At 41.9% G+C, this 24,627-nt stretch overlaps 1 protein-coding gene across 6 annotated transcripts in view; it reads left to right on the top strand.

The window, feature by feature from the left end:
• The first annotated feature begins 201 nt into the window (after positions 1-201).
• Positions 202-24,627, top strand: part of LOC120026854 (eyes absent homolog 3-like) — a 29,106-nt gene continuing 4,680 nt past the window's right edge. For 2 of the 6 annotated variants that reach the window (XM_038971569.1, XM_038971566.1), the window contains exons 1-14: positions 202-321; positions 12,009-12,105; positions 14,451-14,500; positions 14,873-14,970; positions 17,339-17,422; positions 17,755-17,824; positions 18,614-18,723; positions 19,050-19,190; positions 19,757-19,833; positions 22,045-22,225; positions 23,174-23,343; positions 23,793-23,876; positions 24,040-24,188; positions 24,363-24,523. In XM_038971569.1, coding sequence (XP_038827497.1) covers positions 12,046-12,105; positions 14,451-14,500; positions 14,873-14,970; positions 17,339-17,422; positions 17,755-17,824; positions 18,614-18,723; positions 19,050-19,190; positions 19,757-19,833; positions 22,045-22,225; positions 23,174-23,343; positions 23,793-23,876; positions 24,040-24,188; positions 24,363-24,523 — 1,435 coding nt within the window. In that variant the 5' untranslated portion in view covers positions 202-321; positions 12,009-12,045. Of the gene's footprint in view, positions 322-12,005; positions 12,106-14,450; positions 14,501-14,872; positions 14,971-17,338; positions 17,423-17,754; positions 17,825-18,613; positions 18,724-19,049; positions 19,191-19,756; positions 19,834-22,044; positions 22,226-23,173; positions 23,344-23,792; positions 23,877-24,039; positions 24,189-24,362; positions 24,524-24,627 lie in introns of all 6 variants that reach the window. The other 4 variants (XM_038971568.1, XM_038971567.1, XM_038971570.1 and 1 more) reach the window with 4 other exon arrangements.

The following is a 24,627-nucleotide window of genomic DNA, read 5'->3' as shown; positions in this document are numbered from 1 at the left end:
TAACTTGTCTTTTTTATTCAGTACATGTGAATTTAAACGCACAAGGTATGTTTATGTGCCATACATCATCATGCACAGCCTTTTATCTGCGACAAGTCAGTCAATTTGATGGAAACATATCTAAAGTACCCCTTAACAATTTAACATTTCAGCTTCAATGATGGGTAGTGACGTCCCAAAGATCCCGGATTGCAAGGACCGTGCACACGGCGTAACATGAATAATCAAAACTTCCTGCTAAATAGTGGTCTAACAACAGACAAAGCGGTGTGGATTCAGTACGAAGACATTCGACTAAAGCAAAAATACATTACACCAATGGTAAGGTTAAGTTTGACTAACTAAAATGTAGACCCACGGCGGTAACGATTTCAATCTTTGGAAGGGAAGTTCCAACACGTTGCGGCAATACTCCGTTAGCTAGCATAGCATCTCGAGAGAGTTGGCTAGCTAGCTAAAAACAATGCAGTTTGCTATGCGCTAGCTAACACGTTCTAGTTAGCTATGTTCCCGGTACTCAGCTAATTGCAATATATAAAACCATGTTTTATAGCTTTCCAATGCCTCTTAGTTTGCTAAAATGAGAAGTCCGTTGGCTAAGTAACGTAGTAATTTGGCTAATTTAGCGGTTAGCTAGATATCTTATTTGCTAGCAATAACTGGACTTCACCTTCACAAGCTGTCCTTGACTCTACAAATGTAGAATGTTCTAGTAAGCGTGCCATCGCTAGCAACACTTAATCGTGTATGCAGTTCCTGAATAAAGATTAATAGAAATTAGGAACCAGTGTTGGATTCAGTGTTGTGCGTGTAGCAGTTAACGTTAGCACACCTGTTTTGGGCATGCTAATTACTTATTAGTACCCCCCCACACTCACTTGTATAGAATTTAACTTGGATTTGCCCAGGAGGCAAAATTGGCTAGCTATTTTACTATCATCTGCACGCTTATCATTCAAAATGTATTGAAATTACAGTCTAAAGTCAGCATCAGACACCCACCACCATAGCTGCTTTTAGCAAGGCTAGTATTTACACACTAAAAGCAGCTACCACCAGATGTCATAATTATCTTGTAAAAATAGTCCGCAGGAAGCCTGAAGTTAATTACATTTAAATTTACTCTGCCGGTTGTCTGTAGTGTTGGTCCTTATGCAGGGGGGATTGAGAAAAACAAACAAATTAAACGGACATTCCAAACGTGGGTCTATTGTAGACTCACTTCCTCTCTGCTTACCTAGCTATATCTTAATATCTGTACATTTTATGTGGATCTGGGGAAGAGTACCTGCTCCATGTGGGGATTCTAATATACTAAACCTCATGTCAAAATCCTACACGTGCGCCATACCTGCTGCACATGTAAAAGCAAGAACTTGTGTGGGACTTTTATTTTGACATGTCCATGAGGTAAGCAGAGAGAAACTGCATGGGTCTAACTCTCAAGTTGGTTGTTGATCATTGCTAGACGGCCGATATTTTTTTTTTTAGTCTTGCCATAGATTTCAAGACTATTTAATTAAATAATTGTAACTAGGCCACTCAGGAACATTCAACGTTGTCTTGGTAAGCAACTCCACTGCTGAAAGGTGAATTTGCCTCCCAGTGTCTGGTGGAAAGCAGACTGAACCAGGTTTTCCTCTAGGATTTTGCCTGTGCTTAGCTTATCAGCTTTTTGTTTTTACTCCCTAGTCCTTGCCAATGACAAGCATACCCATAACATGATGCAGCTACCACCATGCTTGAAAGTATGAAGAGTGGTTCTCGTGATGTGTTGAATTTACCCCAAACATAACACTTTGTATTCAGGACACAAATGTAATATCTTTGCCACATTTTTTTCATGTTTACTTTGGTTCCTTATTGCAAACAGAATGCAGAATTGTTTTCTTTTTTTTCTGTACAGGCTTCCATTTCACCTTGTAGTTTAAGTTAGTATTGTGGAGTAACTACAATATTGTTGATCCATCCTCAGTTTTTTCCTATCACAGCAATTAAACTCTGTTTTTAAAGTCACAATTGGTCTCATGGTGAAATCCTTGTGGTTTCCTTCCTCTCTGGCAACTGAGGGGAAAGACCTGTATTTTTGTAGTGACTGGGTGGATTGATACACCATCCAATGTGTAATTATTAACTTCACCATGCTCAAAGGGTTATTCAATGTTCAACTCCCTGGTCTTTGTGGTTGCATCAGTTTGAAATTCACAGCTCCACTGAGAGACCTTACAGAGATGAGTTAAACACTATTACACACAGTGAGTCCATGGAACTTATGTGACTTGTTAAGCAAATTTTTACTCCTGAACTTATTTATGCTTGCCATAACAAAGTGGTTGAATACTTATTGACTCTAGACATTTCAGCTTTTTATTTCTAATTAATTTGTAAAAATTCCTAATCATAATTCCACTTTGACATTATGGGTTATTGTGTGTAGGCCAGTGACACAAAATGTGGAAAAAGTCAAGGGGTGTGACTACTTTCTGAAGGCACTGTAGGGCTGGTTTTCCTGGACAAAGATTAAGTCAAATCAGCACAGTGCCCCTGTAAATGTCACAATGTCTTATTAGAGGAGGCAATAATAATAACAGTAAGATCATCATACACACAATGTTTGCTTATCAAGACAATATTCATAGGCAGCACAGAGACATCCCAATTTTAATAAACTTACATTTTCATTGTTGGACATAAGACTGTAAAAACACCAGGAAAAAATGTATTTTAATTTAAGAAATCTGTTCCCAAGTATCGTATACAAATGTAAGCAAAGCTTGAAATAATTATTTTAGCCCAACACTTGTATTTGTAATTATGTTCTTGCCCCGTGACAATCCGCTCAACAAAAAAATCCACCCACAGCTGAATCTAGTTAATGATGCCTAAAGTAGACTACAGTATAGCCTATTTAAAAATAAAAAAAAAGATTCATACCTCAGTGTCTGTGGAGCAGGTAGGCTTGCTTCATTGTTTTGCATAAAGCGTACTACAGTGCCTGTGTGTGTTGTGATTCAGATGGCTAGAAGTTTAGTGACGGTTCTGAGAACTGGAAACACCATAGGGTAACATCAGCTGATCACTGTGTACAGCACAGGTACAGCAGGTTACCTATGTCGACAGCAGGTGCAGTGAGTAGTTCGAGCTTTTGTATGGTTGTCAGGACAACCGAGATTGCATTGGGTTCACAATAGTCTCACAAACCAGATCTTAACACTGTATTAGATTATAAAGACCAGATTCATAATATGCCTAAATTCAATAGAAAATGCAAGGGCTGTTTGCAAATCTTTAAACCATCAGATTAAATTCATATTTAACATTTTAAAAAGTTTACACTGCACTGCGAATGACAGGAATATTTTAGACTTTTTATTTAGTCAAAGGTGCCCTCATTTGAATTCTTCAGCTTTGCCTTTTGGTCTTAGTACTACTGGGCAGTTCTAGCATTATGGATGTTACATTTGCATGCAATATCACAACTTTACTGTCTCAGAATGCATAAAATGTAACTTTTAATGTGTGTATATAGTACCCCTTGGGGGGAGTGTACAGTGCATTCAGAAAGTATTCAGACCCCTTGCCTTTTTCTACATTTTGTTATGTTACAGCCTTATTTTAGGGTTGCAAAGTGTCTGAAACTTTACGGTAAATTTCCAGAATTTCTCCATGGGAAGTTGAGCCTGGGAATTTTGCTTAAATTCATCAAAAAAGTTAGCTTATAACAGTGATTTTTTTTGTGTGGGATGCACAAGGCAATTCTAGGTCTTGTGGCATATTTTGGTTAAACTATCCCCAATTCAATGGAATTGCAACCCTCTGCATGCACAGTGCATTCTTCCATTACGTGTACAGCTGATTCTCAAGATTTATCACACTAATGAAATGCTATTATGCCCACACTACTACACTGTCTGAGCCAAGGACTACATGCTTTCTGGTAAGTTTTGATTACAATTCTGGGTGGGGTGAATATATTTTGTATAACATATGTTTTTTTTGTTAACTAGGAAATAGTAGCCTACAGCAAAGTGTTTAAATCATTTCTAACTTGTTTACGATTTCTGCTAGTTAGTTTTTGCTACCATGTGGGTTTTTAGCTTGCTTGAGCCTGCTCACTGAGTGAGAAGTCACCTGTTTCCATGTTTCATTTTAAAATATTTATCTTACAAAAGTTGTTTAATCTAACTATTTATCTGTACATGGAATTGTATTTTTAAACTTTTTTCTCTCTCTTTTTTTCTAATCTTTACGGGAAAATGCCATATGATGTATGGAGACATTTCACTGCAGCTAATGTAGAAGGAATAGCTGTATAAATGTGCAAATACTTTGCCAAATCCTATGTGAAGAATGCAACAAAAGTGCAGAATCATCTGGCCAAGTGCATAAAGTTCCCTCACAACAAGCAACCTCTGACAAAAGTCCCTCTACTTCTATTCGAGGGGAAAATAATGAATCAGACACCTTATCGATAGCAAAAGTTCATGGTCCTCCTGGAATCAGAAGTTTTTTGATTCAATGGAGGAATGTAGTCAGAGAAATGCTGATGAATGTCTTGCTCGAGCTGTATATGCAACTGGTTCACCTCTGATGCTCACAGGCAATGTGTATTGGAAGAGATTTCTGAATGTTCTTCAACCAGCATGCACCCTCCAACCAGACATGTTTTATCTACTCATTTGCTGGATGTTCAAGTGAAGGTCAAGCAAATCATAGAGAAAGCAGACTGTATTGCAATCATCTCTGATGGGTGGTCGAATGTTCGTGGGCAAGGAACAATTAACTAAATCTCCACCCCTCAAACAGTATTCTACAAGGGCACAGACACAAGGGACAACAGACACACCGGTCTCTACATTGCAGATGAGCTGAAGGCAGTCATCAATGACCTTAGACCATAGAAGGTATTTGCACTGGTGACAGACAATGCTGCGAACATGAAGGCTGCTTGGTCTGAAGTGGAGGAGACCTACCCTCACGTCACACCCATTGGCTGTGCTTCTCATGCATTGAATCTGCTCCTCAAGGACATCATGGCACTGAAAACAATAGAAACACTACAAGAGAGACAAGGAAAAGGTTAGATATGTGAAGGGTCATCAAGTTATAGCAGCAATCTATCTCACCAAGCAAAGTGAGAAGAATAAGAGCATCACATTGGAGCTGCCCAGCAACACCCGTTGGGATGGTGTTGTCGTCATGTTTGACAGTCTCCTGGAGGGGAAGGAGTCTCTAAGAAATGGCCATATCAGAGTCTGCCGATATGGACAGCCCCATCAAGAGGATCCTCCTGGATGATGTATTTTGGGGGAGAGTGGTAAGCAGCCTGAAACTCCTGAAACCTATAGCAGTAGCCATTGCACGGATTGAGGGAGACAATGCCATCCTGTGTGATGTTCAGACTCTGCTTGCAGATGTAAAAGAAGAAATCCGTACTGCCCTGCCCACTTCACTGTTGCTCCAAGCAGAGGAAACTGCAGTTCTGAAATGCATCAAAAAGCATGAAGGCTTCTGCCTGAAGCCCATACATGCTGCAACGTACATGTTGGACCCCAAGTATGCTGGCAAGTGCATCCAGTCTGGTTCAGAGATCAACAAGGCCAATGGTGTCATCACTACCGTGTCTTGCCACGTTCTCGGCAGTCTTGCGAGGTACACTTCCAAGCAAGGGCTTTGGGATGGAGATGCAATATGCCACTTGGTGGAAGGGACTTTGTGGATCAGAGGCTCTTTCCCCTGTTGCCTCCATCATCCTCAATCCCACCGACATCAGCCGCCTCAGAGCGCAACTGGTCCTTGTTTGGGAACACACACACCAAAGCACACAACAGGCTGACCAATACAAGGGTTGAAAAATTGGTGGCCATCCAGGGAAATTTGAGGCTTTTTGAGCCTGACAACGAGCCATCCTCAACAAGGTTGGAAAGTGACAGTGAAGATGAGGCCTCAGAGTCTGATGTTCAAGAGTTGGACATTGAGGAGGTCTAAGGAGAAGACATGGAAGCCTGAGAGGAAGACAACCAAAGCTTTAGTTTCTAGACTATTAGTTTACAGATGTATGTTGAAAACGGTTTTGGGAGATGCGATGAATCATTGGGGATTGTTCAATATTCACTTTTGTTGTTCAGTGAAATCATCCCATGTGAAGAGTCAACTCATGTAAGGTTCAATTTGTAACTAAATAGATTTTTTTAGAAGGATTTAATCAATTGCAGGTTTTAATCATTTGCAATTGTCTACTTAGGTTTATGTTTCTGTCTCCATATGGTAAATATTTAAAAAAGCATTTACATTTAAATGGTATTAATATTAATTTGCATATATTCCCATTAATTCCCACGGAAAGTTTCCACCTCTGAATATTCCCCAAAATGTGCAATCCTAGCCTTATTAAATTGCTTTTTCACCCCCTCAATTTACACACACTACCCCTTAAGGACAAAGCAAAAACACGTTTTTAAAAATGTTTCCAATTGTTGCATTTTTTTACCCCCATTTTCTCCCCAATTTCGATCTTCTCATCGCTGCAACTCCCGAACGGGCTCAGGAGGCAAATGTCAAGTCATGCGTCCTCCGAAACATGACCTGCCAAACCGAGCTTAACACCTGCCTGCTTAACCCGGAAGCTAGCCGCACCAATGTGTCGGAGAAAACAGTTCAACTGATGACTGAGGTGCGCCCAGCCCGTCACAGTGTTGCTAGAGCGCGATGAGCCAAGTAAAGTCCCCCCGGCCAAACCCTCCCCTAATCTGGACGACACTGGGCCAATTGGGCGCCACCCTATGGGACTCCCAATCACGGCCGGTTGTGATACAGCCTGGGATTGAACCCGGGTCTGTAGTGACGCCTCTAGCATGCAATAGAGGCGTCACTGCAATATCACAACTTAGATCACTGCGCCACTCGGGAGAAATGTTTTCAAGTGTGTGTGTGTGTATATATATATATAATTACAATTCCAAATTTGACAGAAACTATATTTTCAATAACTTCTCAAACGAATGTGTAGAAGTTATTTATTTCAAAAGTTTGTCTATTTTAGATTTTTTTAAATTAAAATCACTTCCTGAATTGATTGCCTTCAATTCGAATTGACCACAGCCCTGGAAGAAGAGAGGGTGCAAGAGCAGTAGGTCAGATTCTAACAATAACTTATACACTGCTCAAAAAAATAAAGGGAACACTTAAACAACACAATGTAACTCCAAGTCAATCACACTTCTGTGAAATCAAACTGTCCACTTAGGAAGCAACACTGATTGACAATAAATTTCACATGCTGTTGTGCAAATGGAATAGACAACAGGTGGAAATTATAGGCAATTAGCAAGACACCCCCAATAAAGGAGTGGTTCTGCAGGTGGTGACCACAGACCAGTTCTTATGCTTCCTGGCTGATGTTTTGGTCACTTTTGAATGCTGGCGGTGCTTTCACTCTAGTGGTAGCATGAGACGGAGTCTACAACCCACACAAGTGGCTCAGGTAGTGCAGCTCATCCAGGATGGCACATCAATGCGAGCTGTGGCAAGGTTTGCTGTGTCTGTCAGCGTAGTGTCCAGAGCGTGGAGGCGCTATCAGGAGACAGGCCAGTACATCAGGAGACGTGGAGGAGGCCGTAGGAGGGCAACAACCCAGCAGCAGGACCGCTACCTCCGCCTTTGTGCAAGGAGGAGCACTGCCAGAGCCCTGCAAAATGACCTCCAGCAGTCCACAAATGTGCATGTCTGCTCAAACGGTCAGAAACAGACTCCATGAGGGTGGTATGAGGGCCCGACGTCCACAGGTGGGGGTTGTGCTTACAGCCCAACACCGTGCAGGACGTTTGGCATTTGCCAGAGAACACCAAGATTGGCAATTTCGCCACTGGCGCCCTGTGCTCTTCACAGATGAAAGCAGGTTCACACTGAGCACATGTGACAGTCTGGAGACGCCGTGGAGAACGTTCTGCTGCCTGCAACATCCTCCAGCATGACCGGTTTGGCGGTGCGTCAGTCATGGTGTGGGGTGGCATTTCTTTGGGGGGCCGCACAGCCCTCCATGTGCTCGCCAGAGGTAGCCTGACTGCCATTAGGTACCGAGATGAGATCCTCAGACCTCTTGTGAGACCATATGCTGGTGCGGTTGGCCCTGGGTTCCTCCTAATGCAAGACAATGCTAGACCTCATGTGGCTGGAGTGTGTCAGCAGTTCCTGCAAGAGGAAGGCATTGATGCTATGGACTGGCCCGCCCGTTCCCCAGACCTGATTCCAATTGAGCACATCTGGGACATCATGTCTCGCTCCATCCACCAACGCCACGTTGCACCACAGACTGTCCAGGAGTTGGCGTATGCTTTAGTCCAGGTCTGGGAGGAGATCACTCAGGAGACCATCCGCCACCTCATCAGGAGCATGCCCAGGCGTTGTAGGGAGGTCATACAGGCACGTGGAGGCCACACACACTTCTGAGCCTCATTTTGACTTGTTTTAAGGACATTACATCAAAGTTGGATCAGCCTGTAGTGTAGTTTTCCACTTTAATTTTGAGTGTGACTCCAAATCCAGACCTCCATGGGTTGATAAATTTGATTTCCATTGATAATTTTTGTGTGATTTTGTTGTCAGCACATTCAACTATGTAAAGAAAAGTATTTAATAAGAATATTTCATTCATTCAGATCTAGGATGTGTTATTTTAGTGTTCCCTTTATTTTTTTGAGCAGTGTGTGTATATATATAAGAAATGTTACATTTACCTTTGGCAGCGATTACAGCCTTGACTATTCTTGGGTATGATGCTACAGCTTGGCACACCTGTATTTGGAGTTTTCCCCCATTCTTCTCTGCAGATTATCTCAAGCTCTGTCAGGTTGGATGGGGAACTTCGCTACACAACTATTTTCAGGTCTCCAAAGATGTTCAAGTCTGGGCTCTGGCTGGGCTACTCAAAGACACTGACACTTTTCCCGATGCCACTCCTGCGTTGTCTTGGCTGTGTGCCAAGGGTTGTTGCCCTGTTGGAAGGTGAACCTTCGCCCCAGTCCGAGGTCCTGAACGTAGGGATGGTGCCAGGTTTCCTCCAGACGTGAACCTTGGAATTCAGGTCAAAGAGTTCAGTCTTGGTTTCATCAGACCAGAGAATCTTGTTTCTCATGGTCTGAGAGTCTTTAGGGGCCTTTTGGCAAACACCAAGTGGGGTGTTATGTGGCTTCTGTCTGGCCACTCTACCATAAAGGCCTGATTGGTGGAGTGCTACCGAGATGGTTTTCCTTCTTTCGCCGTTTTGAATCCAAAATGGGTGACCTACGTGATTCGTGTAGATCCGATGAGATACGTTTGGGGGTGGGGGGGCTTTGGATGACTACTGGCTGTTAGTGAACGAGTGATGCGCGTTTGGAGATTTTCAGCAAACCACCGTTCCTCACAGTTGTAACACGTTAGTTGCTTACTGGACCCTGGCAATCTGTGTGAAATGTTAACTAGCTATCAAACTAACCACTATCTGTTAACTAATGTTATCCCTCTACAGTATGTGGTTAATTTTCAGAATGAGAGAATTAGTTGAAAATGAGGCGTTGCTTGTTAAACAAGTGGATTCAGGGATCAAGTGTAGCTGGAGCTGGGCCTGGCTTATGCTGGATGCTGGATGCTACTATAGAGGTGAAAGGAACACCACACACTTTCTCACTTTTGCTGGCACATTGTAGAACAGATGTCCACAGGCAGAAAGTGTACAATGTAATAATGTGCAGTGTAGCCCAGAGATATTGCTTTTGTTGTGTTGAACTTGACAGTAACACGTGTGAGTGAGAGGGGGGATTATCTTCTTTTTATTTATTTTTTACTCAGTGAATGTTATTTTTGCACACATGTAGCCTTGTGCACTTAATCGAAGTCTATAGTGGCCACTATAATAGAGCAAAAATAGAATGCCTGTTTCATTCTATTTCTACTTAAGATGTTTTGTTCCCCAAGTGCAATATTTGGGGAACACTTTATAAAAGTGTTCTATTATAAAGGCTGTCATGGCTAACTGCAATATTAGTGTAGTGTTTTTTTTCTCAAGACTTGAGTGTCATTTGCAGTAAAGTCTAGACAACAAATAACATTGGATTGCTTTCTTTACATTTTTTAGCTGCGAGTTAGGTTCACTTCAACCACTATTTTACACCCAAGCTGATCATGTAGATAATATTCTTTGTTTTAATTAGTTAAAACCTGCATTTCCTCCTAAGCAGAGATATTTGTGCATTTTTCTGTGGGGGAAAGTGTCACCTTTTTGGGCCCTCACCAGTTTGTATCCCTGATGCAAGGCACGACAACCTAAATAGGGGTTTTCTTCTCGTTTTGATATATCCAAATTAACCTTAACCAATTGAAGGTAAACACCAGGGTTTCCCAACTGGCGGGCTGAATTTGGCTGTGGTTTTATTTCGAACCCAAAATATTCTGAGCAATTTTTTAAATGTATAAATACATTTAATTGTTGGACATAAGACTGTAAAAACATACGTTCAATACAGTGCAGTGTCCACTTACACCCTTAGCTCTCGCCCCTTCCTTTCCACAAATATGCACTTCAGTACTCTTCCATCACCCAGGATTTCTCTGCATATCACATAACTTCTTATCAGTCAGGAGAGGCCTTGAGTTATAGGGAGTACACATTACTGCAGGCCGCTAAATAATTACTTCTCATACACAAAGAGCTTGAATTTATCATTGAAATTCATCTCTAAGGATATATAAAATAATTGAAATGAATCTTTAAGGATATATAAAAACAATTATTCATACTAAGAACAGTAAAGATATAAAACTGATTTATAATCTAACACAAATATTTAGATTTTTTTTGTATTATCATTTTTCTGATACTGTTTCCATACAAAATATGCAAATGATACATGTACTAATCCACTTTTCAGGACACTGGATGAAGTCAGTATGTTTTAGGTCACTTTAATTAGAAAAATACACTCCCAGGACTATTTTAAAAGATCGTTGATAGAAAGATAAGTGTTTATCTGAAATAAAGAACAGTACTGCTACATATGAGAAATACATTTTAGTGTGCATTTTCTAAGAGAATCTTGGCTAAAACACATTTTCAATATCAACAATTTCTTCAGTAAAAGTCTGAAAAATAAATCTCAGAACAAGCGCACACAATGGGGTGAATGCACAAGCTTCTGAAGCTATGAGCCATCAATATCAACACTTAGATGTTATGGATATCAACGCTGAAAATGGATGGGCCTACTGACAATGAAAAAAGAAACCAATTGTAGAATATATGAAACCTTGACAAAAGTTAGCTTTACAGAGAAAGTTGCAAGATGATCTGACGTAAGCTGCATGGTGTACAAAAATGGTTCCTAAAAAATATGCAGTGGTCCGTTTTACTAGGAATAGTTGCATAAGTGTTTTTGGGACACGTGCCTCGATTATGCCTATAATTCAGGTGGCTGGCATCCTGTTCATGTACACGGTTTTCTTTAACAAGTGTCTGATAAATTAGGTCAGATGGGAAATTCTAAAAGACTATTTTCTCCCTTTTCTTCCCGCAAATGACAGTTAGATCAGGGCTCTATGGCTAGGGCACACAGAGAGGAGGCTAAAGGGGGCGGCCTGTGGCTGAAAATGAGGTTAGATCTTATCCAGTGGACCACCTATTGATACGACAGCTTGCACCTGAACACCTAATGCCGCTCATATAATCCGCAGAGAATACATTTCCTCAAATGTAGGCTAGGTCATGTAAGGAGGCACGCTCCCCTTAATCCAACTGTAAACACCGGAGTGGTGGGGCCACGGTGCACGTGCCGCTCCCCTGCAGTAGATTAGGCCGACCGTGCATCACTTCTTCCCCAGTAGGCGACATCACGCCTCACTGTTGATCAACTCCTACGATAGTAGGGTGGGCGGGGGGCACCTGGAGATGCGTCAGGGGGAGGGGATCATAGCTGGCTACTTAAACCAGTGGTCCTGTCCACTCACCCTGGGCATACCGTGTTTGTGTGAAGCAGGGTCCGGACAGCCTCCCCAGACGAAGAGAGTGAAGATATGTCAGGAGGACGTGGCTCAGCAGACATGGATGACTTGCAGGACCTGCCTGAACTGCCGGTGAGTTGAGACTCAAGACATTCACCTTAAAGGAATGGCTCACCGATTTTGAATGTTACATTTGTTTATTTTGCATCTCTGCGGGATTTTCTATTGATTCCCTGGGTCATTTCATGTTTTTTCATGGGTATCTGAGTTATTGGCGTTCAAGCAGGCAGAAATCCTGCCGGTATGACGTACACCGTGATAAAATCTCTCTCACTACACTGAAAGATAATAGGAATATTACTTTTAGATCACGAAAACATCTATCGTACATGTCCGATTTCAATACAGGCCAATGTCATAACTCGGGAGGATATCTCCTCTCGAATAAGCCATTGATCATATTTTACTATATTCCTACCTCAAGAAAGGTGTAATTTAAAGGAGGGTCTAGCACATTTTTCCAATTAGTCTGCCTCTTTAGTCCAGTGCGCATTGCATGGTGCCGTTGCCAGAGATATTATAGAAAGGAGATAGGAATCCAATGAATGAAGGAATATGTCGAAACGTGCCTATTTTCCTCGAAAGTACGTAATGTCACGATTCCAAATCTATACGATACTACAGATAGCAAGTTAATTATCTCACATCTCGGAAAAGATTTGTAATATACACTGCTCAAAAAAATAAAGGGAACACTTAAACAACACAATGTAACTCCAAGTCAATCACACTTCTGTGAAATCAAACTGTCCACTTAGGAAGCAACACTGATTGACAATAAATTTCACATGCTGTTGTGCAAATGGAATAGACAAAAGGTGGAAATTATAGGCAATTAGCACAGCACCCCAAATAAAGGAATTGTTCTGCAGGTGGTGACCACAGACCACTTTTCAGTTCCTATGCTTCCTGGCTGATGTTTTGGTCACTTTTGAATGCTGGCGGTGCTTTCACTCTAGTGGTAGCATGAGACGGAGTCTACAACCCACACAAGTGGCTCAGGTAGTGCAGTTCATCCAGGATGGCACATCAATGCGAGCTGTGGCAAAAAGGTTTGCTGTGTCTGTCAGCGTAGTGTCCAGAGCATGGAGGCGCTACCAAGAGACAGGCCAGTACATCAGGAGACGTGGAGGAGGCCGTAGGAGGGCAACAACCCAGCAGCAGGACCGCTACCTCCGCCTTTGTGCAAGGAGGTGCACTGCCAGAGCCCTGCAAAATGACCTCCAGCAGGCCACAAATGTGCATGTGTCAGCATATGGTCTCACAAGGAGTCTGAGGATCTCATCTCGGTACCTAATGGCAGTCAGGCTACCTCTGGCGAGCACATGGAGGGCTGTGCGGCCCCACAAAGAAATGCCACCCCACACCATGACTGACCCACCGCCAAACCGGTCATGCTGGAGGATGTTGCAGGCAGCAGAACGTTCTCCACGGCGTCTCCAGACTCTGTCACGTCTGTCACATGTGCTCAGTGTGAACCTGCTTTCATCTGTGAAGAGCACAGGGTGCCAGTGGCGAATTTCCCAATCTTGGTGTTCTCTGGCAAATGCCAAACGTCCTGCACGGTGTTGGGCTGTAAGCACAACCCCCACCTGTGGACGTCGGTCCCTCATACCACCCTCATGGAGTCTGTTTCTGACCGTTTGAGCAGACACATGCACATTTGTGGCCTGCTGGAGGTCATTTTGCAGGGCTCTGGCAGTGCACCTCCTTGCACAAAGGCGGAGGTAGCGGTCCTGCTGCTGGGTTGTTGCCCTCCTACGGCCTCCTCCACGTCTCCTGATGTACTGGCCTGTCTCTTGGTAGCGCCTCCATGCTCTGGACACTACGCTGACAGACACAGCAAACCTTTTTGCCACAGCTCGCATTGATGTGCCATCCTGGATGAACTGCACTACCTGAGCCACTTGTGTGGGTTGTAGACTCCGTCTCATGCTACCACTAGAGTGAAAGCACCGCCAGCATTCAAAAGTGACCAAAACATCAGCCAGGAAGCATAGGAACTGAGAAGTGGTCTGTGGTCAGCACCTGCAGAACCATTCCTTTATTGGGGGTGCTGTGCTAATTGCCTATAATTTCCACCTTTTGTCTATTCCATTTGCACAACAGCATGTGAAATTTATTGTCAATCAGTGTTGCTTCCTAAGTGGACAGTTTGATTTCACAGAAGTGTGATTGACTTGGAGTTACATTGTGTTGTTTAAGTGTTCCCTTTATTTTTTTGAGCAGTGTACTTCTTGTTGACAGAATTGGTGGCAATGTTGGGTTTTTGAGTGGATTTTCCTTTAACATCACTTCACAACTTCCCAGACCCTAAAGTTGACACTACCTGATTGACTGTCGTAATTTGTTTCTAGGTGTTTTAAGACTTAAAGAACTGTTAACATGTCATTCATGTGTGTGTTTTACTTTCACAGATCAAGAGGGCAAGGCATGAACTCAACGTTGGACTGGATAAAGAGCCACGGTCAGTTTGTTTATTTCTAACATGCTTTTTAACATGGCCCATTTTGTCTCTAGAAAGCCACTTCGGATGATTGAGATCTATGTTCTGATAATAGATGACTGAAAGAGCAGACATTTGAGAGGGTTTGTCAGCTTTTTCAGCATTCTCACATACACTAGAAGATAATTTTGTGATTGTTTCCTGTTGTGGGTTGTACAGTGGTGTTTGTTTTTATTAACGGCCTTTCAAAGATTCTATATGGTGGCTAGACTGATAAATGTATTACTGAATAGTTTGATGGTTCAGTTTTACTTGACTCTCATTAGCTCAGGTAGTGCTGTCGGTGGGTAGTAAATAGGCTTGTGATATTTGGTAAATGATTTTTTTTTTTAGGGGATTGGGTGGTGATGACCAGAGTCCCCCTACTCTCTTGGGCTCAGGAGATCAGGACGACTCCTTCTCCTCCTTGTCTAATGCCCAGCTTGATGGAGGTGAGTTGAATAAAAGAAAGTCTGAGAAATAAATGGCTCTAAAAAAAAAAATGCTCATCCATCTATTGCAGGGCCTAAAATGTACTTTTTTATCCACCAGCCCAGCCCCTGTGGCAGGTAGATTACGAAGTCTACCAGCAACTCACAAAATGGATGACCGTGCTTTGCTAAATTTCATTTCATTTTTGGTTCATTTCATTTTTTGTGACCTGAGTCTTTTAACCAAAATATCAGAGACAAAATGTTCAGCTGCCCCTATAAGAGTCCTGAGTGCGAGTGACTTGGGATCTGACTAGGGCGTCTCTTCGCTATTGGTTGAAGCAGCAGACTCAAACTAACGTTGAAAAACAACCGATCTTGTGAAAAACTGTAAATAGCCAAGAAACACGAGGACAAAGTCTCACTTTGAAGACTTTAGAGTAAATTAGACCAACTTTTATTGCTGTGCGCAGTGCCTCAAAATGAATCTATCAGCACTGCACTTCACAGGCAGGCAGTGGTGTTGTTGCGTGAGGTGGGATATAGGATTCCTATTTCTTTGTGCGATTAGCTATGAAACAAAACAGCTGACATACTTTGAAAACAGCTACTGCAGAATTGTTCTAACTCGCACGTGCTCATTAGAGGTCGACCGCTTATGATTTTTCAACGCCGATACCGATTTATTGGCAGACCAAAAAAAGGCAGATGCCAATTTTTATATATATATATTTGTAATAATGACAATTACAACAATACTGAATGAACAATGAACAGTTTTATTTGAACTTAATATAATACATAAAGAATATCAATTTAGTCTCAAATAAATAATGAAATGTATTCAATTTGGTTTAAATAATGCAGAAACACAGTGTTGGAGAAGAAAGTAAAAGTGCAATATGTTCCATATAAAAAGCTAACGTTCTGAGCAAGGAACTTAAACAGGAGAACATATGAAAGCTGGTGGTTCCTTTTAACATGAGTCTTCAATATTCACAGTTAAGAAGTTTTAGGTTGTAGTTATTATAGGACTATTTCTCTCTATACCATTTGTATTTCATATACCTTTGACTATTGGATGTCCTTATAGGTACTTGAGTATTGCCAGCCTAATCCCGGGAGGTGATGGGCTTGAAGTCATAAACAGCCCTGTGCCTCAATCATTTCTAAGAGCTGCTGGCAAACACAGTAAAGTGCTGTTTGAATGAATGCTTACGAGCCTGCTGCTGCTTACCACCGCTCAGTCAGACTGCTCTGTCAAATATCAAATCATAGACTTAATTATAATATAATAAACACACAGAAATACGTGCCTTAGGTCGTTAATATGGTCAAATCCAGAAACTATAATTTTGAAAATAAAAAGTTTATTCTTTCAGTGAAATGCGTAACCGTTCCGTATTTTATCGAACGGGTGGCAACCCTAAGTCTAGATATTGCTGTTACATTGCACAACCTTCAAGTTATGTCATAATTATGTAAAATTCTGGCAAATTAATTACGGTCTTTGTTAGGAAGAAATTGTCTTCACACAGTTCGCAATGAGCCAGGCAGCCCAACTGCTGCATATACCCTGACTCTGCTTGCACTGAACGCAAGAGAAGTGACACAATTTCCCTAGTTAATATTGCCTGCTAACATGAATTTATTTTAATTACATATGTAGGTTTAACAAAATATACTTGTGTATTGATTTTAAGAAAGGCATTGATGTTTATGGTTAGGTACATTTGTGCAACGATTGTGCTTTTTTCGCAAAACCGCTTTTGTTAAATCATCACCCGTTGAGCGAAGTTGAAGTAGGCTGTGATTCGATGATAAATTAACAGGCACCGCATTGATTATATGCAACGCAGAACAAGCTAGTTAACCTAGTAATATCCTCAACCATGTGTAGTTAACTAGTGATTATGTGAAGATTGATTGTTTTTTATAAGCTAAGTTTAATGCTAGCTAGCAACTTACCTTTGCTTCTAGCAGCCACAAGGTCCTTTTGATGCTGCACACGCGTAACAGGTAGTCAGTCTGCCACGCAGTCTCCTCGTAGATTGCAATGTAATCGGCCAAAAAGGCCGATTACCGATTTGTTATGAACTTGAAATCGGCCCGATCTACTTTTGACTTTTGAATATTTTCACATTTGCGAATGTACTGCTCTCACTGTAGAGCCCTGCAAATTGACCACCCGCCAAAGTAGCTGGTGAAATAGACATTCTTACCCGCAAATACCTAAATCTACCCACATTTGGTAGGTGTTCATTTTATGCCCAGATCTATTGTGTGTGAGCATATAAGGAATAGATGAAACTTGTAGATGGCGTTAGTGAACATAAGTGGTAGTTCACTCATTGGTGTAGATGGTTGACTGTTGTCTTTTTGATTTCAGGGAGCAGGGACCAGTCTGGTTCAGACAGAGGAGGAGCAGGGCCTCAGGCTTGTGACGAGTCCATGAACCCCTACACACACACTGGTATGAGCACAACATCCTACACAGGGTTTCCCAAACTCTGTCCTGGGGACCCCAAGGGGTGCACCTTTTGGGTTTTGCCCTAGCACTACACAGCTGGTTTCAAATCCTCAAGCTTTGATTATTTGAATCAGCTGTGTAGTGCTATGGCGAAACCCAAAATGTGCACCCTTTGGGGTCCCCAGGACAGAGTTTGGAAAACGCTGCCCTGCACACGCCGGTACGAGCACAACACTCCTTGGGTCTACACAAGCTTTTAATTTGTCATAGTGAGACCATGTTTTGTAAAATGTGTTTAAGCTGAGGTTTGGCTACCATTGTTCATGTTTTTCCAGCAGTGACCTGCAAAGAGCTCACCATGACAACAGCCTCTGAATATAACTCCCACATCTACCATGGAAGCAGGTGAGTATCGTCTGCTGTCATAGGTTATTCTGTGTTTTCTGGTCCTGGAGACCCAAAGGGGTGCATTTTTAATTTTTTATTCCTAACACTAACACAACAGATTTAAAAAAAAATATATATATAAAAAAAAAAAAAAACTAAGGCTTGATGAGGAGTTGATTTGTTAAGTCAAGTGTGTTAGGGATAGGACAAAAATGTGTACATCTTTGGGTTCCCAGGACCAGGATTGGGAAACACTGGGTTACTTGTATGTTGGGACTTGCATGACAGTTCAATTCAAACCTTATTGTTCCCGCAGGGAAATGCTTTGTGCAGCCAGAAGTAATCAGTGTGTGATGACTTCTAGTTCTACTGTATAAATGTTAATGTAAGAATCTGTCTGTGGAAACTCTAGACATTAAAAAGTTCTGGTCAGGACCTATATTTATCAAGTGTCTCAAAGTAGAAGTGCTGTTCTAGGATCCGGTCCGCCCTGTCCATAATAATCTGAACTATTATGATCTAAAATGTCAAACTGATCCTAGATCAGCACTATTTATCTGAGACACTTGATAAATGGGGGCCCAGGGACCATATTCACAATGCGTCTCAGGGTATGAGTTCTGCTCAAGGATCAGTTTGGCCTTTTAAATCATCATGCATCAGATTACATGGACAAGGGCGGACCTGATCCTAGATCAGCACTTCTACGCTGAGACAATTGATCAATGCGAGCCCAGCTCTCCACTGCATGCTATTGGGAAGATAGTTTTCCTCCAGTAGTTCTCACAGTCCCCGTCTATCCCACAGCCCAGCTGTCACGTCGTACAGCAGCCAGGTGGCCTTCCCTCCTCTGACCCAGTCCACTGTGTACACCACCTTCCCCCAGGCAGGACAGACCTACGGCCTCCCACCATTCGGTCAGTCCTTTCTCGCTCTCTCACACACACACAAACACTATTCACCTCCCTGGTCTTCTCTTAACATTACCTGCACAATAACCCAACACTACGCTTCTGTTCGTTCATTATTACGCTTGTTACGCTACGTCAAGCTTTTGCACTGATTCAAATGCTCTAAAATTTCCAATAAGTTTCACTCCTTTGACTGAAAGGTCTTTCTTTAACTCTTTTCCTTCTCTACATCTTTTTTATATTTCCTTTTACAACTCCCTCTCCTACCTTTTGCTCCCTCTCTCCCCCTTCCTCTCCCCCTCTCTCTCTCTCTCTGTCCATCCCTCCCTCAGGTGCTATGTGGCCAGGCGTTAAGACAGAGACAGGGCTGCCTGATGCAGTGCCTTCTGTTGGCCAGCCTGGGTTTCTCAGCTTCAGCTCTGCATATACCTCAACCCAGCCAGGCCAGGTGCACTATTCATACCCCAGCCAAGGCAAGCCATCGCCATCTATCAATCTCACCACCCTGACTCACATCATATAACCTAACGTAGCAGATGTAGACAGACGCCTGAGAGGATTCCCTACTTCTGTTATTGAGCGCAAATGGAAGTTAGGTTGAAAATACTGTGTTCCTGAAAACCGGAAACATCTGCTTTCTGTCAACGCCAATAAGGGTGTACTTCATATAATAATATTTCCAACCAATGCTTGATTCACACTACAGGACCAAACTGAGCCAAGCTGTGCTGGGCTGGCCTGGCCTGGTTACGCATCCACAATAGTTGCTCTAACTGTTCTGGAAAAGGCAATGTGGAAGGAAAATATCCAACCCAGCACATTACGGTTCTGAACAGTCCCATAGTGCAAGTCAGGCACAAGCTTACTGGACAAGGAAATCGGTGCTATGATTTATGCAAATGTGTTTTTGCACTTTTCACTACTACAGTTACTGCGCTCACTGGTGTGAATGATCTATTCATTGAAATGGATTGAGATTAAGTATTAATTCTTGTCTGCGTTTTTCCAATGTTTGAGGTGTCTGTTTTCTCTCTGCCAGGCTCCAGTTTCACTACATCCAGTGTGTACACTAACATCCCCTCAGCTACCACGGCTACACCTACAGTGACTCACCAGGTAAGGACTGGCTAGCTTTGACCAGGGAAATTAGGGCCTCAAAAGCAAAAACATTTATCTGAACGTCTCTGTTAGGGCTGTCGGGGTCATGAAATTTTGGCAGCTGGTTATTGTCATGCAAAAGTCTGCTGGTCTCACAGTAATTTACCATTAATTAACATAAACATGTTTAGCATCTCAAGGCTCCACTCATACAAGCAGCATACAAGCCACTGATATGTGCCTTTTTGGAACATCTACATTTAAAGTCTAATAAATCAATTTAATATACACCATCACAATACATTCATTATTTATTTTAGGTGGTCTAAAGAAAAAATCTTCCTGTTTTTGTTTTATTTTCAGAACAGAATGAGTTGGCTTTACTGTATGTTATCTGACTATACACTATGCCATAGGCTGTAGGCTTGTTCATTTAGCTGACCAGATATGCTTATAAGTCCAGTGCCACTATTATATATTCAAAAAAATGTATTTCACCTTTATTTAACTAGGCAAGTCAGTTGAGAACAAATTCTTATTTACAATGACGGCCTAGGAACAGTGGGTTAACTGCCTTGTTCAGGGTCAGAACGGCAGATTTTTACCTTGTCAGCTCAGGGATTCGATCTAGCAACCTTTCGGTTACTAGTCCAACGCTCTAACCACTAGGCTACCTTTATTGTATGAATCATATAATTGAACTTAGCTAAATAAAATAACTTTTGTCATAAATGATACAAACATTAGAAGGCCTTAGAAATCCAAAGATATTTGAGCTGCATGATGCAACTATAGGCTATTGATCATTTTGAGAAAGTTACAAAAAAACGTTTGCTCTGTTCCTTGCCTCTGGTTGAACGTACTGTTCTCTCAAGTGATCATATTTTCACCCATCAGACTATTCTCAATTTAATCTTGTCTTTACCAATATGTAAAATATATTTAGAATGGTCCATTATCAAATGGGCAGGAACAGGGTCAAGACAAAAAAATACATGTCATCCTTATGCACTGGAATAGCGAATGGAGGCCACTTTCCCCGACGGTAAGTTTTTTTTTCTTCACTCATGTTGGTTAGGCTACTCCGGTAATTTCGCTGCGCCACAGGTGATATTCCGCGCAAACTCTGTATGCCATGGGCTCTCCAACCCTGTTCCAGCAGCTACCCAGTGCTTAATTTGAGAAACCAAGTGAAATCTGTTGGGGAACATCGATAGTAACATGTTTTCACAAAACATTTTTCATGAAACTGTTGACAGCCCCTCTCTGTGCGCTGGAGAAAGGAATGAAGTAGATGGAAACTCAGTGGTGAGATATTCTGTAGCTAAAGGTAATCTGTCAATCTGTTCATTATTAAAATCAAAATCCCTATTACTAAGCTATTCAAAATCTTAAACAAATTCACTAAGTGTAGGCTAAATCAGAATTTGTTTAATGTAGGCTAGACCATATACCAAAGATATCTTGAATCAGTATTTTTTTTAAATGTTTTTCTGCCATGTGTATTATTTGTTGGTTATGTATTGTATAACGGCCCAATCATTTTTTTGGTGGGGGCTTGGGCTTATATAGGCCTATGCTTATTAATAAGCTCTAATATGCATATGGGTATTTTTTAATGAATCGTCTCCTTAGAAAGCGCTGTCCATTTTTTTTTTTAGTTAGGCTTTGAAACAACATCCAGAATGGCCATGTGTTCTACTCCGTTTCAACCTATTGTTGAACTTCTTTCTTTGAATTTATCAATCACAATGAGGTGGGATTTTGATGTGATTTTTCCTTTGCATTGTCAGTGGTTAGAGGGACAATAGAGCCCTGAGTAGCAGACCATTAGGACCTGATGATTGTTAGCCAGTTGGATAGGCTACTACTAAGGCATGTCTAGAGTGCATAAGAGGAGATTACCGTGACTCAACTTTCATGTAGAATTTTACTGCGGTCATGACTGCCGGTGTGGTGCTAATATGGTCACTGCAACTGCCCTCGTCTCTGTAGCAAAACGTCACTGGAGCATATGTAAAGTTACAACCTACGGCAAGACCAAAATCTCTACACAGAGCCTTCAGTGCGATGCAGGGTCAAGGCACAATGCATTTACGGAGTATGTCTGATGGAGTATGGCTGCCTCACAACTGCCATACTTTTGACCAGAGCCCTGTGGGACACGGCCTGTAAATCCATCCTTGATTGTTTCATGTCCCTTCTCTGTATGTGTCTCTCATGCTGCAGGAGTTCAGCAGCTATAACTCTCTGGGCCAGGCCCAGTTCCCTCAGTACTACGCCCCGCCTCCTAGCTACTTGCTCGCCGGCCAGCCCAATAGCGAAGGGAATGGATCCAGTGTTGGTGTGGCTGGCTATCCAGCCATCAAGACGGAGGGCAGTGCCTCCGCTGGACTGCCCAGCACTACAGGTACTTCAGCCTTACTTCATAACAATAGCTAGTACCGTCTTACCTAGGGTTACAAAGCTACCGGTAGTTTACAAAAGTTAACGTTATTTTGGTAATTAACAGAATCAATAGCAATCTATGGTAACTTTGGTAATTTATACTTGAATAACTTTTAACAAATGTATTCTTATATAGTATTCATTGTTTATCAGTGTCCATGAGTTTTTCTAGTAGATAGGCCAATATGATTCAAGAGAAAATATCCTAATTAATAAAAAAAAAACATCTAATCAACAATTTCATAATTTTCAATTAACTGCAACTCTTCCATTGATTGACGTATTTCACTACTGACACCAGTTTGACACCAAAACATTGACGACTAATACATAAAATAAATGGGTGGGGGAAAATATAAAGGATATTAAACATCAATGGTTTATATTTAGGATAATGTTTTACAGCTTTGTCATTATATTTTGTTAAAATCATCTTGTTTAATTAAAATGGTTTACATGTGATGAGGCCACATAGAGGGCCAGAGATCATTAGATACCTGAAGTACGCAAAAGGGCCATTCGATTTCTTGTGATAGATTACATAAAATCCTTGAAAGATGCCAACATTCTGGTAGTTTACTGGCAAATCTTGAAAGTTTCCAGTAATATACCCTCCCTTTGCAACCTTAGTCTTACCTTATAACCATGCAGGTATCTATAGGTACTTCTGATAACTCCCGTTATCGGTGTCACACTGCCTTACCGGATGAATGTCAGTTCCATGTTTAGAATATAGCTGGATGGATAACACTGGGATCCAGTAGTTAATGTGTTATCAACATTGCTTTGATTACGGGCTTGTTAGGCCATTTAGGCTGAGGTGTTCAACATTCAGAAACATGGGAGAATGTTTCAGTGCTCAACTGAATTGTCAACTATCAATCCACAACCTGTCTGCCCTCTCCCTCAGACGCGTCTCCACGTGAGAACCTCCCGACCGGAGTGGCCCTCCCGGCAGGTGTGGCTCTCCCCACAGGGGCCCGGGACCAGGATGAGGCAGGGAGGAGGAACCATGCTGGCAAGGCCAAGGGGAAGGCCAAGAAATCAGACAGCAACCAGCCCACTGACAATGACCTTGAGGTAACTATAGGACCCAAATGAACAGAGATGCACAACCACTTACTCACCCAGTCACATACAAATTTACCAGCTACTTGGATGAAGTTATTTTTAAAGTAACTTTCCAGTGAAAATCTCACTTTTTAAATGTTCTGTTAACTCGTACCCAAATAATGTTGTTGACTCATCCTATCCTCGTATGTGGCCAAAGCATACATTTAAAAAACACTTCAAAAACCCCACCTCAGACTGTTTAAAAATGCAGTCATTCATATACAGACTTACAAATTAACCAGCTACTCAGGTGACTGGTTCTTTAATTGTCTTTGTTATTTATGTATCTGCTCTACAACATGTTATTTCGTTTTTACATGTTCATGTAATTTTATAAATTGAATAATTTCTGATTAATCCCACTCTTTAGTTACTGACTTTTAGTTACTGACTCATTCCTCTCCTGTCTCGTTCAGAGAGTCTTTCTCTGGGATCTGGATGAGACCATCATAATTTTCCACTCTCTGCTCACCGGCTCCTTCGCTCAGAAGTTTGGCAAGGTGTGTCTTTGGGAATGAAGAAACATTGGGGAAATCACAACTATCATGTTTTGCGCTGTAATCTATTATTTTACACATCTGTATAATAGAGAGAATTTCTCTGTTGATGTGGTAAGATTTCTATTGATATGAATATAACCTCTGTCCTGTTGGGGTTGTGTAGGACCCTGCCACAGTACTGAACCTGGGTCTTCAGATGGAGGAGCTGATCTTTGAGCTGGCAGACACTCACCTGTTTTTCAATGACCTGGAGGAGTGTGACCAGGTCCATGTTGAAGACATGGCTTCTGATGACAATGGACAGGATCTGAGGTATGGACATGTCTTCAGTTATGATGCTGCTGGAAACAACCAGTAAATGCAAAAGGCCATACTATTTAGCTAAATAATGATGATTTGTGATGCTTATATCAGGAAACGGTAGTGACTCAGTGACCCTAATTTCCTCGCTCGCCACATACAATCCTCTCATCCTCCTCCTATCAGTACCTATAACTTCCTGGCGGACGGCTTCAACGGCCCCAGTGGTGGAGGGGCCCCAGGGGCCACTACAGGAGTCCAGGGTGGAGTGGAGTGGATGAGGAAACTGGCCTTCCGCTACCGCCGTCTAAAGGACCTCTACAACGGATACAAATGCAACGTGGGAGGTGAGATGTGTGACAACTGTGTTTGTCTTCGAATTTGGACTAATCACCGGACTGTGACTTACTGGGAAACCCTTAGGGCACGGCGTCCAAACACTGATGACATC

This window comes from Salvelinus namaycush, chromosome 32 (assembly GCF_016432855.1).
Source record: "Salvelinus namaycush isolate Seneca chromosome 32, SaNama_1.0, whole genome shotgun sequence".
In the NCBI taxonomy this organism is placed as follows: domain Eukaryota; kingdom Metazoa; phylum Chordata; class Actinopteri; order Salmoniformes; family Salmonidae; genus Salvelinus; species Salvelinus namaycush.
This window is presented reverse-complemented; position numbering and strand designations above follow the sequence as displayed.